General features: G+C 44.4%; 1 protein-coding gene across 2 annotated transcripts in view; it reads left to right on the top strand.

The window, feature by feature from the left end:
- LOC143956683 (immunoglobulin superfamily member 1-like) overlaps positions 1-13221 on the top strand; it is a 134811-nt gene that overhangs the window by 45161 nt on the left and 76429 nt on the right. Inside the window, exon 3 of one of the 2 annotated variants that reach the window (XM_077466877.1) lies at positions 5793-6077. In XM_077466877.1, the coding sequence (XP_077323003.1) occupies positions 5793-6077 (285 nt within the window). Of the gene's footprint in view, positions 1-5789; positions 6078-13221 lie in introns of both variants that reach the window. The other variant, XM_077466876.1, reaches the window with a different exon arrangement.

Genomic DNA, 13221 nt, shown 5'->3' with positions numbered 1-13221 from the left:
TCAGATTGGGAGCTGCAGTCATGTAAATGTCAACATTAGGGCAGGTGTCCCATGCTTAGAAGAGAGCTACAATGACACTATTACCTCCTTGATCTCTGTGGTGTCTGTTACTTGATGACACGTGTACACTGCAGACACTCTCATGCATAGTGGACACCACTCCCAGGTGTACAGAATTTTAGGCCGGTACTGCTGAGCCTGTACCAGGCTCCACCAATCCATGTCATGTCTGGGCTCCATCAATCTAGCAGTTCATGTCACCTCTCTCCCAGTGACCCATCCAATGGTTGCTGTGGGATACAGGAAACACTCTCTCTCCTTCTCCAACCACTGCGCTTGGTTTAATTCTCCCGAGGTACCTCATACACACTCAATCTGTGACTCCCGGCTGGGTCTCTATTCACTTTAAGCTGCAGGTCCGATCCCAGAATGCAGGGAGCCAGTTGCTAGTGGACAAGCATGCCACCCCTTCATTACTAGAGGAACCATCACCCCTGCCAATCACCCCTTTCCTGGCTTGTATTAAACAATGATACAAACACTGTAGTCTTTAGCAACGATACATTAACTTCTCCTGGACAGTATTAGACCCATGTATTGCATCTTCCTCTAGCTCAATGCCCTTGGTGTGTTGCAAGCCCTGTACTTAAGATTCTCTGTGCATGCAGATTACAGACCAGGCAATTAGCAGTTACATCAACTTGCCAAGTTCTCTATGTGCCCCATAAAGTGACTGTACCTTAGGCATATTAAAAGTGTCCATTAAAGCAAATAATTCAAAGGAAGTAGCAAAGAGTCCAAGATCAGCAGCTACAAGACCAAGAGGGTCTTCAGGCTCCAGGCCTTTAACAAGAACCCCCTGATTGGGGGGGAGGGGGTTTGACCACTGTGGCAGAGGAACAGATACATTTTTGGTAGCATTCTATCAGGCAACTTTAGAGGCAGGACACAGGGCATTTCAGTGAGCCCTTTTTATGTGGATCTCCAGAAAATTGGTGGGAAAATCTAGTCAATCAATTTCTCAGCATAGTTTAAGATTTTATTCCCACAGTACAATAGTCTATATAAAAGTTGTAAACTGCAAGACATATACCATGAAGATAAAAATACATTCTAACCACACCCACTTGTTGGCCACACCCACATGTGCACGGGAGGCATCGCTCTTCCAGTGCCACATTAACACCCCATCCATACTTACAGCACCAGCACAACACCCCCAAAAACATTGTCTGGAGCTGCCCCTGAGTCCCGTCCCATGGGGTATCTACCACATTTGGGAATTCCAAATGCTGAAGGGACAGGGAGAGGCTGCAGTGCTAGAATAAGAGGAAGGAAGGAGACGCAGAATGTCAGAGAGGTGAGTGTAAGAGCTTTTCTATTATAGGGATCTTTAATGCAATATTTTATAAACTGACAAGCTTGCTTAAAGAAAATTTTAGAAAAAGTAAGGTAATCATAGAATAAAATGTATACAGATAAAATACACAAAGCAAAATCCTTATTCTCCAAAAACAATCTATACACATCCACTACTTAATGGTCCTGTAATATACAGTGCCTTGCGAAAGTATTCGGCCCCCTTGAACTTTTCAACCTTTTGCCACATTTCAGGCTTCAAACATAAAGATATCAAATTTTAATTTTTTGTGAAGAATCACCAACAAGTGGGACACAATTGTGAAGTGGAACGAAATCTATTGGATAATTTAAACTTTTTTAGCAAATAAAAAACTGAAAAGTGGTGCGTGCAAAATTATTCGGCCCCTTTTACTTTCAGTGCAGCAAACTCACTCCAGAAGTTCAGCGAGGATCTCTGAATGATCCAATGTTGTCCTAAATGACTGATGGTGATAAATAGAATCCACCTGTGTGTAATCAAGTCTCTGTATAAATGCACCTGCTCTGTGATAGTCTCAGGGTTCTGTTGAAAGCGCAGAGAGCATCATGAAGACCAAGGAACACACCAGGCAGGTCCGTAATACTGCTGTGGAGAAGTTTAAAGCCGGATTTGGATACAAAAAGATTTCCCAAGCTTTAAACATCCCAAGGAGCAATGTGCAAGTGATCATTTTGAAATGGAAGGAGTATCAGACCACTGCAAATCTACCAAGACCTGGCTGTCCCTCTAAACTTTCAGCTCAGACAAGGAGAAGATTGATCAGAGATGCAGCCAAGAGGCCCATGACCACTCTGGATGAACTGCAGAGAACTACAGCTGAGGTGGGAGAGTCTGTCCATAGGACAACAATCAGTCGTACACTGCACAAATCTGGCCTTTATGGAAGAGTGGCAAGAAGAAAGCCATTTCTCAAAGATATCCATAAAAAGTCTCGTCTAAAGTTTGCCACAAGCCACCTGGGAGACACACCAAACATGTGGAAGAAGGTGCTCTGGTCAGATGAAACCAAAATCGAACTTTTTGCCCGCAATGCAAAACGATATGTTTGGCGTAAAAGCAACACAGCTCATCACCCTCAACACACCACCCCCACTGTCAAACATGGTGGTGGCAGCATCATGGTTTGGGCCTGCTTTTCTTCAGCAGGGACAAGGAAGATGGTTAAAATTGAGGGGAAGATGGATGCTGCCAAATACAGGACCATTCTAGATGAAAGCCTGTTGGAGTCTGCAAAAGACCTGAAACTGGGACGGAGATTTATCTTCCAACAAGACAATGATCCCAAACATACAGAAAAATCTACAAAGGAATGGTTCACAAATAAACGTATCCAGGTGTTAGAATGGCCAAGTCAAAGTCCAGACCTGAATCCAATCGAGAATCTGTGGAAAGAGCTGAAAACTGCTGTTCACAAACGCTCTCTATCCAACCTCACTGAGCTCGAGCTGTTTTGCAAGGAAGAATGGGAAAGAATTTCAGTCTCTCGATGTGCAAAACTGATAGAGACATACCCCAAGCAACTTTCAGCTGTAATCGCAGCAAAAGGTGGCTCTACAAAGTATTAACGCAAGGAGGCCGAATAATTTTGCATGCCCCACTTTTCATTTTTTTATTAGTTAAAAAAGTTTAAAAAATCCAATAGATTTCGTTCCATTTCACAATTGTGTCCCACTTGTTGGTGATTCTTCACAAAAAATAAAAATGTTATATCTTTATTTTTGAAGCCTGAAATGTGGCAAAAGGTTGAAAAGTTCCAGGCGGCCAAATACTTTCGCAAGGCACTGTATGTAGTCATGCCCCCATAGGGGTTGCTGAATGTAGTGGTTCACCTGTCACCCTGCCCAGCCAGACATCCATCTTTCAGTCACTCAGAAACATACAGTAGACCAGTCCATAGCTTTGTTTTGTTTTTTATTTGAGGGGATTAAACTTGGATGTGAAATTGGGAATTATGGGATGCTCAGGAATATTCAGTGCAAACTTGCTTGGGACTTCTTTATACACTCCAGTATATACACTTCAACCTTCTCTCCAGCACAAACACTTGCTGCACACCATTTCTCCTTGAGCACTTCACTTGCTGCAGACTGTTACTCCACCAGCACTTCCCTTGCTGCAGATTGTTAGTCCTCCAGACTAGCTAGCACTGCATAAATAGGCCTAACACTACTTCAGCCAGGCCTCAATGAACCACCTTTTGTGGGCAGGGACCTTGGGCCCCTGTGGTGTAGTGTAGTTCAGGTTCTAGCTGCCCTTTATTCAGTTACAACTCCCAGATATCACTCTTCAGGCCCTGACAACCAGCCTGGCTGCATAGACCTCCTTCCACTGCCCTTCCCACAGTCCTCTCTTCTGGTTCTGCACCCATCTCAAACTGCAATCTCCCAGTCTCCAGTCCTCCTTAGTGTGCTCACTCACCAGCCCTCCCGACTGCGATCAATAGTCTTCCCTTAGAAGTGTTCTCCCCCGCTGTCTACTTGCTCTCTCATGTGCCTCTCTTTCCAGGATCTCGTCACTCCTCCTGGATGCACCCGAGGCCCAGCCAAGGGTCACCCCCCCCCAGACTGGGGAGCTCCTGTGGGCCCCGACAGCCACCACACTCTCTCACTCCAGCTCTTCCATCTGACAACTCCTCCCCAGCTGGGCTGACCCAAGGTATTTAAGGAGGCCTGCACCCTGCCAATCTTAGTTGGGGATTGGTCAAGGCACCCCAGAATACCCCAGGCAGCACGACCTCTCCTCTCCTCCTCTCCTTCTAGGACCTTCTAGAAAGAAAAAGGAGGGGACAGTGATGCTGCCTGTGAGTCACCAGCTGCTGCCCTGAGCCACTCCCAGCCCAGAATGAAAACAAACAGGCCTAGCCACCACCTGCCTAAATTTTCCTACTCTGCCAGAAAATCCTCACTCTAGCACCTCCCTAACTAGAGGGTGCTACATATATTTTTCGGGAAATCATTTCTTACTGTGTTTTTCTGCCTCCTCCACATCCTCCTTAAATTCCAGCACCTCTTTTTTTCTTCCTCACTTTGTTTGCAATAAGTAATGCATGTTATTGCAGCCATCGATATGGCCAGGACAATGGGTCGTGCTGCACAAACACAAGTATAAGGATCAGACACTACAGCTGAGGGATAACAGCAGGCTACTCTCAACCCTGTCAACGCACAAGACACCCTGGGAACAAGTTTTCAGAGAAACTTCCCTTTGTCAGCTATGTATGCATGATCCAACTTCCTGCCCATATTGGCTGCTGCACAGTCTTTATCCTGGACACATGGCAGGACTCTGATGCTGAGTTTTCTAATATGTGTGCCCTCTATAACCACACCTGTGAGTGCAATACTTATCATTTGTTTTATGTGTACTATTTTAATATCCATTTTAATATATAGATATCACTGTACCATGTAGCTCTTTTACACAATTGTTTACCCTCCTCAGTTACAGAATAACTCATTATCAACTACTCAATTATAAAACTAGGTGTGCCTCCGGGTGAAAAAGTATGGATCTGGAATATGATTGTTCACAAAATGTGTATGCCCTGGAAACAAATAACAAGAAACTTTTTTTTTGGCCATTTAGCACATACGTATTGTTAATTTGTTTCAAACTATTTACCAGTGCTTTTGAGGTTGTTAAAATGTTTGCACTTTTTTCACATTTTGCAAACTTGGCCAGTAGGTAAAATAATCTGAATTGAAGTATATCAAATAGTACGGCCTTTGCACAAAAATCCTAGTACTAATAAATAAAAAACCTGAATGAATCACACATCAACATAAACTGTTTAAACATGTGTTTACTGTAAAACAAAACAAGTCATTGCTTAGTCATGGAAAACAACTAGTATGTAGCGTGCAGATATAAAAACATACATATCATGGATGATAAAAGTGACCAAAAAAAAGAAATTTAAAATGCTTTATTTAAAAAATATTGGAGCCTTGGGTCAAATATTATGTACCTCCTAATTTATATGCTCCCCTTCTTACTCTGTGATAGTATAGATGCGGTTGATTACTTGTTGAGAACAGTAAATGTACAGTTGCAGATTTCCCCCTTCCATTAAATTCCCCCTTATTTATGTTAATATATTTTTGAGACAGAAATCCACATTGAAAGATGTACCAGCAAATTATTGCATGTAACATAATTGCTGGTAGCACCTGTAAACTGCATTGTTTGTTCTTCTACCCTGTATCCACATGTTTTAAATAATAGGCAATATTAGAGGTAGTTATGTCATAATGCTATGTCTTGCTAATTGGCTAACATGAAGGTGTTATTTGTATACAGTTTAATAAGGATATGCTGGCAGCCAATCTGTATACTAACTGTGTGTTAAATAGTTGTAATCTGTTCCTCTCTTTTTATCTTCTTCAAGCAGATATTGTTCAACTTGATGTATTACCAAACCATCAAATTTATGAGCTGGGAGAAGATGTCAGTTTTACTTGTTGCAGTGCTGATTCGATGAATAGCAAAGTATTTGAGTTCTACAAGGAAGGGTCAAAAATACATTCTACAGAACAAAGTACAAATTGTACCAACTTTGAGATTAAAATCAAGACAAAGCAAGATGCTGGCTCATTTCAGTGTCTATACCAGGAACTTGAAAATGGAACTAATATAGAGTCTAATATGAGCAGGTCCATCACTATTAATGTGGCAGGTAATATAACATATTAAATGACTTATATATCTAAAACCAAAAAAAAGATGGACAAACTATAATACAATAATGAAAACAACATGGTAAAAACGAAATACATTCTAGGATGTCAAACAAGGATATAAATTCAAAACATAGATGTAAAAAAAAAAAATTCTATTAATCATATAATACAAGTTTAAAAACATTCTATAAATTTGTTTATTATTTGAATTTATATCCCTGGTTGCCATCCTAGAAAGACCCAGGTTTTTACCTTGTAGTCATTTTTGTTGGAAAAGAACAACAGCATGTAATGTAATGTTGTTAATAAACAGACAATACTGTATGCATTATACCTATCTACGCAGCAGGTGGTGCTGTAGTAGTATAGTGTATAGTTTGTGTATTCTATAATATGAGAGAAAGTACCCTCTGTATCTAAGTATGCACTTGTTTGTGTTCTCTTCCTGTCTGTCCCCATGATGATAAAAGGCATGTCATGTATTTCTCCATGGAAGTAAAGAAAATTGCTGAAACAAGAAGCTTCCAACTCCTAATTATTCCATAACCTGCTAGCAATGTTTTGGTTTATGACTATGGGACTCTAGGTATTTTGCCCAGTGTAATTTTGCCTCTCTCCCCACTCTTTCTTATGAATCTATTGTTTCATTTAATAATATATAAAAGGATATATATATATATATATATATATATATATATATATATATATATATATATAAATATAAGTTTTCTTACATTTAGAAGTGAAACGTCATAAGAGGTAGCTGTTTCCAGAGCCAGATTAAAGAAGAGGATATATATGTATATGAGTGTTGTCACCAAAGGATGGTACTGTGAACAGCACAAAGAAGAACAGGGTCCTAGACAGAATTAATTTAAAAATAAAGTTCTTCAAGGATACGCTGAGATTTACTAAATCTGGAGCACTCAGAATCTGGTGCAGCTGTGAATGGTAGTCTGGACTGGGACAAGGGATGGGCAGGAGAGGAAGGGTTCAAAGAATAGATGCAGAATGATACACCCATTCTACAGCATGTATAAACAGTGGAGGAGGGGTGCAGTTTTGGATCTTTGCCATGTTCACTGGTTGACCCTGACTTGGTACTGATGGTAGCCAATCACCTTCTAACTTCAGCTTGTTCAAGTAGGCTTTGACAATAAAACCTGGAAGCTAATTGGTTTCTCTGCAGAGCTGCACCAAATTCTGCAGTCTCCAGTTTTAGTAACTAACCACCACTGTGAGCAAGCAGCCATTTTATTGCACAAGAGACTTGCAATGTCTTTTCTGCAATAAATCTTACCTGCCTGCCTGCTCACAGCTATCCCCAGACTGTAAGAGTATGCCAGCTCATCGTACAGCTCATCGTACAGTGGCCGGTGCAATCCTGTGTGCTGGGATGACTAGCGATTGTGCATGTGCAGGTTTGAGATCATACTGTGCCGGCTAATAAAGATGGTCAAAACCTAGCCCACGGGAAAAGATGCCAGCGCTGGGAAGGGAGCATTGGGAAGGTGAATATCCTTCCTTTAGTTTTGCTTTTAAACTGTAAATATATGGCCAAACCCAGCAGTACATGTGTGTGTACAGTTGTTAATGGAACTGTCCCTATTGGATAATTCCCCCTATATTCCTGTTCTGGCGGCAAATCAAAATTTTAGATTTACCTCATTATTTTGCCTGGTGACATTCACGATGAGGACAATTAGACAGGTAGAAAGTCTCCCTAAATGAGAAATATAAAATAAATTTAAAAAATCCTAACAGTGGTCCTTACTCCTCACCACTATTTCCAAAGTCAGAAATAATGTTTTGCTTTTAGTTACACGTTAGGGTGCCCTAGTCATGTTATTGTTGGGCAAGGCTCATCAAGAGTTACAGTTGGCAGACAAATGTAACAAGCTTCTTTGATTGATAATGTTTTTCCTCTGGTTAGCTAGATGTTTGCAGAGTGCCTCCCCATAGGCATAAACACAAACGGTTACATAATATAACTGTTCATAGCTGCCCCCCCTACAATCAGCACAAATGAAAACTCAAATGTGTTTCTTCAATGCTACGTTTGTGCTGTTTTGTGCTATAAAAATTGACATTTCTGCTGCTTTTATTTTATAAGATATTAGCAATATTTTTTTTTACAGACTATGACATCACTTAGCCCCCCCCCCCACAACAGCCAAATGACAAAAAACCTGGCTGGTTGGTTAGTGCTGCATTTGTGCTGGTTTGTGACGGTTAAAATTTCCGTTCTATCTTTTATCGTTTTTATATTATTAATGATTTATTAAAGGTCACCAAAGCTCACTTACCACCCTACAACACCCAAAAGGCACAAAACTGGTCTTTTTTATTTGTGCTGTTATGGTTTTTAAGTTATAAGTTTTTTTTTATTAACCCTTTCATGACTAAGCCTATTTTTGGCATTTGGTGTTTACAACTAAGGCCGCGTACACACGCGGGGACTGTTCGCTGAAACTTTGTTCGTCAAACAGTTGCCGCAACAGTCCGCTCAAAATTTGCATGAGCGGACTTGCCCACACACGAGCGGACTGTTTCAGCGAACTGTTTGGCAAACAGTTCGCTCAACTTTTGAAATGAACGGACTCGCCCACGTAAGGCGGAGGCAAGTCCGCCCATTTCGAGCGCGTGTACAGGTAGGCGGGGCCCGCGAAGGAGACGTCGCGGGCACCGCCGCCTGGAATGGACTTAAAGGGACACCCAACGCCGAAAAAAATCGGCGTGGGGGTTCCCCCAAAGTCCACAACAGACCCTTGTTCGAGCACGCTACCCGGCCGGCCAGGAAAGGAGGGGCGAGCGAGCGCGCCCCCCCCTGAGCCGTACCAGGCCGCGTGCCCTCAACATGGGGGGTGCCTTGGGGAAGGGGGGGCCGCGCGGCCCCCCCACCCCAAAGCACCTTGTCCCCATGTTGATGAGGACAAGGGCCTCTTCCCGACAACCCTGGCCGTTGGTTGTCGGGGTCTGTGGGCGGGGGGCTTATCGGAATCCGGGAGCCACCTTTAATAAGGGGGCCCCGGATACCGGCCCCCCACCCTATGTGAATGAGTATGGGGTACAATGTACCCCTACCCATTCACCTGTGAAAAAAAGTACAAAAAAAAAACACAACACAGGGTTAAAATATTTTATTGCACAGCTCCAGGGGTCTTCCGTCTTCGGGGGTCTTCTCCGGACTCCTCCGCTATCTTCTTGTAGCTCTTTTGCTAGCGGAGGAGTCCGGCTTTCTTCCTCCCCGCCGCCGGCCTCTTCTTCCGACTTCGGGGGTCTTGTCCCCCTCTTCGGTTCTTCTGCCGGGCCACCGCGCCTTCTTCTAGCTCTTTTAGAGGCGGTGGCCCGGTCTTCTGTCGCCGCCTTCCGTTCTTCTTCTTCTTCTTCTTCTTCTTCTTCTTCTCCAGGAGATGTTGACACGTCGCTCTCTCCAGCCGGAATGCCAGAGCCGCGCTGTGCTGCCACTTATATAGTGCCAATGGGGCGGTGTCACATGGTATATGTCACATGGGTTGGTCACATGGGTTGATGTCACATGGGGACTATGACATCGTAAGGGGGCGGGGTCACCATGTGACATCAACCCATGTGACCAACCCATGTGACATATACCATGTGACACCGCCCCATTGTCACTATATAAGTGGCAGCGCAGGGCGGCTCTGGCATTCCGGCCGGAGAGAGCGTCGTGTCAACATCTCCTGGAGAAGAAGAACAAGAAGAAGAAGAAGAACGGAAGGCGGCGACGGCGACAGCGGCGACAGAAGACCGGGCCACCGCCTGCAAAAGAGCTACAAGAAGGCGCGGTGGCCCGGCAGAAGAACCGAAGAGGGGGACAAGACCCCCGAAGTCGGGAGAAGAGGCCGGCGGCGGGGAGGAAGAAAGCCGGACTCCTCCGCTAGCAAAAGAGCTACACGAAGATAGCGGAGGAGTCCGGCGAGAAGACCCCCGAAGACGGAAGACCCCCAGAGCTGTGCAATAAAATATTTTTTCTCGTGTGTTGTGGTTTTTTTTTGGGTACTTTTATTTTACAGGTGAATGGGTAGGGGTACATTGTACCCCATACTCATTCACATAGGGTGGGGGGCCGGTATCCGGGGGCCCCCTTATTAAAGGGGGCTCCCGGATTCCGATAAGCCCCCCGCCCGCAGACCCCGACAACCAACGGCCAGGGTTGTCGGGAAGAGGCCCTTGTCCTCATCAACATGGGGACAAGGTGCTTTGGGGTGGGGGGGCCGCGCGGCCCCCCCTTCCCCAAGGCACCCCCCATGTTGAGGGCACGCGGCCTGGTACGGCTCAGGAGGGGGGGCGCGCTCGCTCGCCCCCCTTTCCTGGCCGGTCGGGTAGCGTGCTCGGACAAGGGTCTGTTGTGGACTTTGGGGGGACCCCCACGCCGATTTTTTTCGGCGTTGGGGTTCCCCTTTAAGTCCATTCCAGGCGGCGGAGCCCGCGACGTCTCCGTCGTGGGCCCCGCCTACCTTGACACGCGCTCGAAATGAGCAGACTTTCCTCCGAGCGGGAACAGTTTGCTCATTTCGAAAGTAGCCTACACACGGGCGGACTGTTCGCTCAAACAAAGTTTCAGCGGACAGTTTTTCGGAATTTCCGAAAGACTTTGTCCGTCAAACTGTCCGCTGAAACTGTCCGCTGAAAGCCCACACACGGGCGGACTGTCCGCTGAAACACTGTTCAGCGGACAAAGTTGAGCGAACAGTCCGCCCGTGTGTACGCGGCCTTAAAATCCATATTTTTTGCTAGAAAATTACTTGGAACCCTCAAACATTATATATATTTTTTTAGCAGAGACTCTAGAGAATAAAACGGCGATTGTTGCAATATTTTATGTCACACGGTATTTGCGCAGAGGTGTTTTAAACGCAACTTTTTTTTGAAAAGGGACACTTTCATGAATTAAAAAAAAACGAAACAGTAAAATTAGCCCAATTGCATAATGTGAAAGATAATGTTACGCCGAGTAAATAGATACCAAACATGTCACACTTTATAATCGCATGCACTCGTGGAATGACAACAAAGTACGGTACCTAAAAATCTCAATAGGCGATGCTTTAAAAATGTTTTACGGTTACCAGGTTAGCGTTACAGAGGAGTTCTAGTGCTAGAATTATTGCTCTCACTCTGACGATCGCGGCGATACCTCACATGTGTGATTTGAACACCGTTTACATATGCGGACGCGACTTCCATATGCGTTTTCTTTGCTTCGCGAGCTCGCGGGGACGGCGGGCGCTTTAAAAAAATGTTTTTTTATTTATTTATCTAATTTATTTTTAAATTAATAAATTGTTCTTAAAAAAAAATTTGATCACTTTTATTGCTGTCACAAGGAATGTAAACATCCCTTGTGACAGTAATAGGTGGTGACAGGTACTCTTTATGGAGGGATCGGGGGTCTAAAAGACCCCCCACCCCTCCTTTACACTGTATTCAGATCGCCAAAAACTGGACTGGATTACGGCATCATTCCAGTTCCTCCCCAGCAGCCGGAGGCATCCAATCGTGAATCGGTGCTCCCGATCGAGTGGGAGCAACGGTAACAGCGGCCGAAGGGGGGGCGTCCCCTCCTGCTCCTCCAGCATAACAGCCGAGCGGCTTTTAGCCGCTTCGGTTGTTATGGCTGGATAGCCAATCGGCCGCTGTAAAAAAAAAGTACCAGGATGATGCCTGCAGGTGCGGGCATTATCCCGGTATACCCCCCGGAAGCCGAGTACGCAGATCTGCGTACGCTCGGTGGGAAGGGGTTAAACTCAACCCACTTTGCCCCCCTACAATCAGCACAAATAAAAAAAGTGCTGCGTTTGTGCTGTTTTGTGCCGTAAAAAATGTACATATGTGCTGCTTTTATTTCTAAGATATTAGCAATTGTTTTTTCCAGACTATCACCTCACCCATCCCCCCTAAAACAGCCAAATGTCATGAAACAAAAACGATAAAAGATAGAACAGAGATTTAAATGGCATAAACCAGCACAAACACAGCACTAACCATCCAGCCCAGTTTTGTGTCATTTGGCTGATGTAGGGAGGCTGGGTGATGTCAGAGTCTGGAAAAAACAATTGCTAATATTGTAAAAATAAAAGCAGCACAAATGTAAATTTTAACACACCTGAGTTTTTATTTGCAAAGTGGGTGGGGTTTGATTTAAAAAGAAACTGTTCTAACTAAAAAACCATAACAGCACAAATAAAAATTTTAGCAGCACAAACGTAGCACTAACCAACAAGACCAGTTTCGTATATCTTTTGGGTGTTATAGGGGGCTGAGTGACCTTTGGAGACCTTTAACCACTTCACACAAAACTACATACCCATTCGTCGGTACTTTGACACTAAATACCAGGGTTATGGCAGCAGCTAGCTGCCATAACCCCAGTATTTTTGGGAATGCTGTGGATAAAAGTGGTCTCCGGTGGATTCACTACGAGATCACTTTTATCAGCTGCGGGAGAGGTGCCAACCCCCCCCCCCTCCCGCTGCACTCCAGTCATCTAGCAGTAGTGATGGAGACGATCGCGTCCTTTGCCGTGGATGCCTGGCTGCCAACTGAAGAGCAGATGACCCCCTGCTCAGCTCCATAGCATGGGAGGACGGAAGAGCTCTTAAAGAAGACTTTTTTTTTTCAAGTAACATTTTTATTTATTTTTTTCATTGCATTTTAGTGTAAATATGAGATCTGAGGTCTTTTTGACCCCAGATCTCATATTTAAAAGGTCCTGTTGTGCTTTTTCAATATTACATGGGATGTTTACATTCCTTGTATAGGAAAAAAAGTGACCCAATTTTTATTTTATTTTTAAAAGACAGTGTCAAAATAAATAATGAAAAGTAGGGGCGTGGCTTAGCGGTGCAAGTGAATGGCTGCTTGACCTCGCTGCTCCGCAGGAAACCTGGCTCTAGCGACCACCCAGCTACCCAAAACAGGGTCACAATTGTTCCCCCTCACTCCTGAAGCACACCAGCACCATCCAACCATGATGTCCAAATGGAGGAAGGAGTTCAAATCTCCTCAGAAGCTCAAAGCGTTCTTCTCCCCTCCTGGCCTGAACAGCAGACAAGATAGCGCCGGCGGGACCACTCTCGCAGGAACAGCATCAAACTCCGCATTATACCAGAATCA

The sequence above is a fragment of the Lithobates pipiens genome, unplaced genomic scaffold (assembly GCF_037356315.1).
Source record: "Lithobates pipiens isolate NorthernLeopardFrog02 unplaced genomic scaffold, aLitPip1_a1.2 Scaffold_4, whole genome shotgun sequence".
In the NCBI taxonomy this organism is placed as follows: domain Eukaryota; kingdom Metazoa; phylum Chordata; class Amphibia; order Anura; family Ranidae; genus Lithobates; species Lithobates pipiens.
This window is presented reverse-complemented; position numbering and strand designations above follow the sequence as displayed.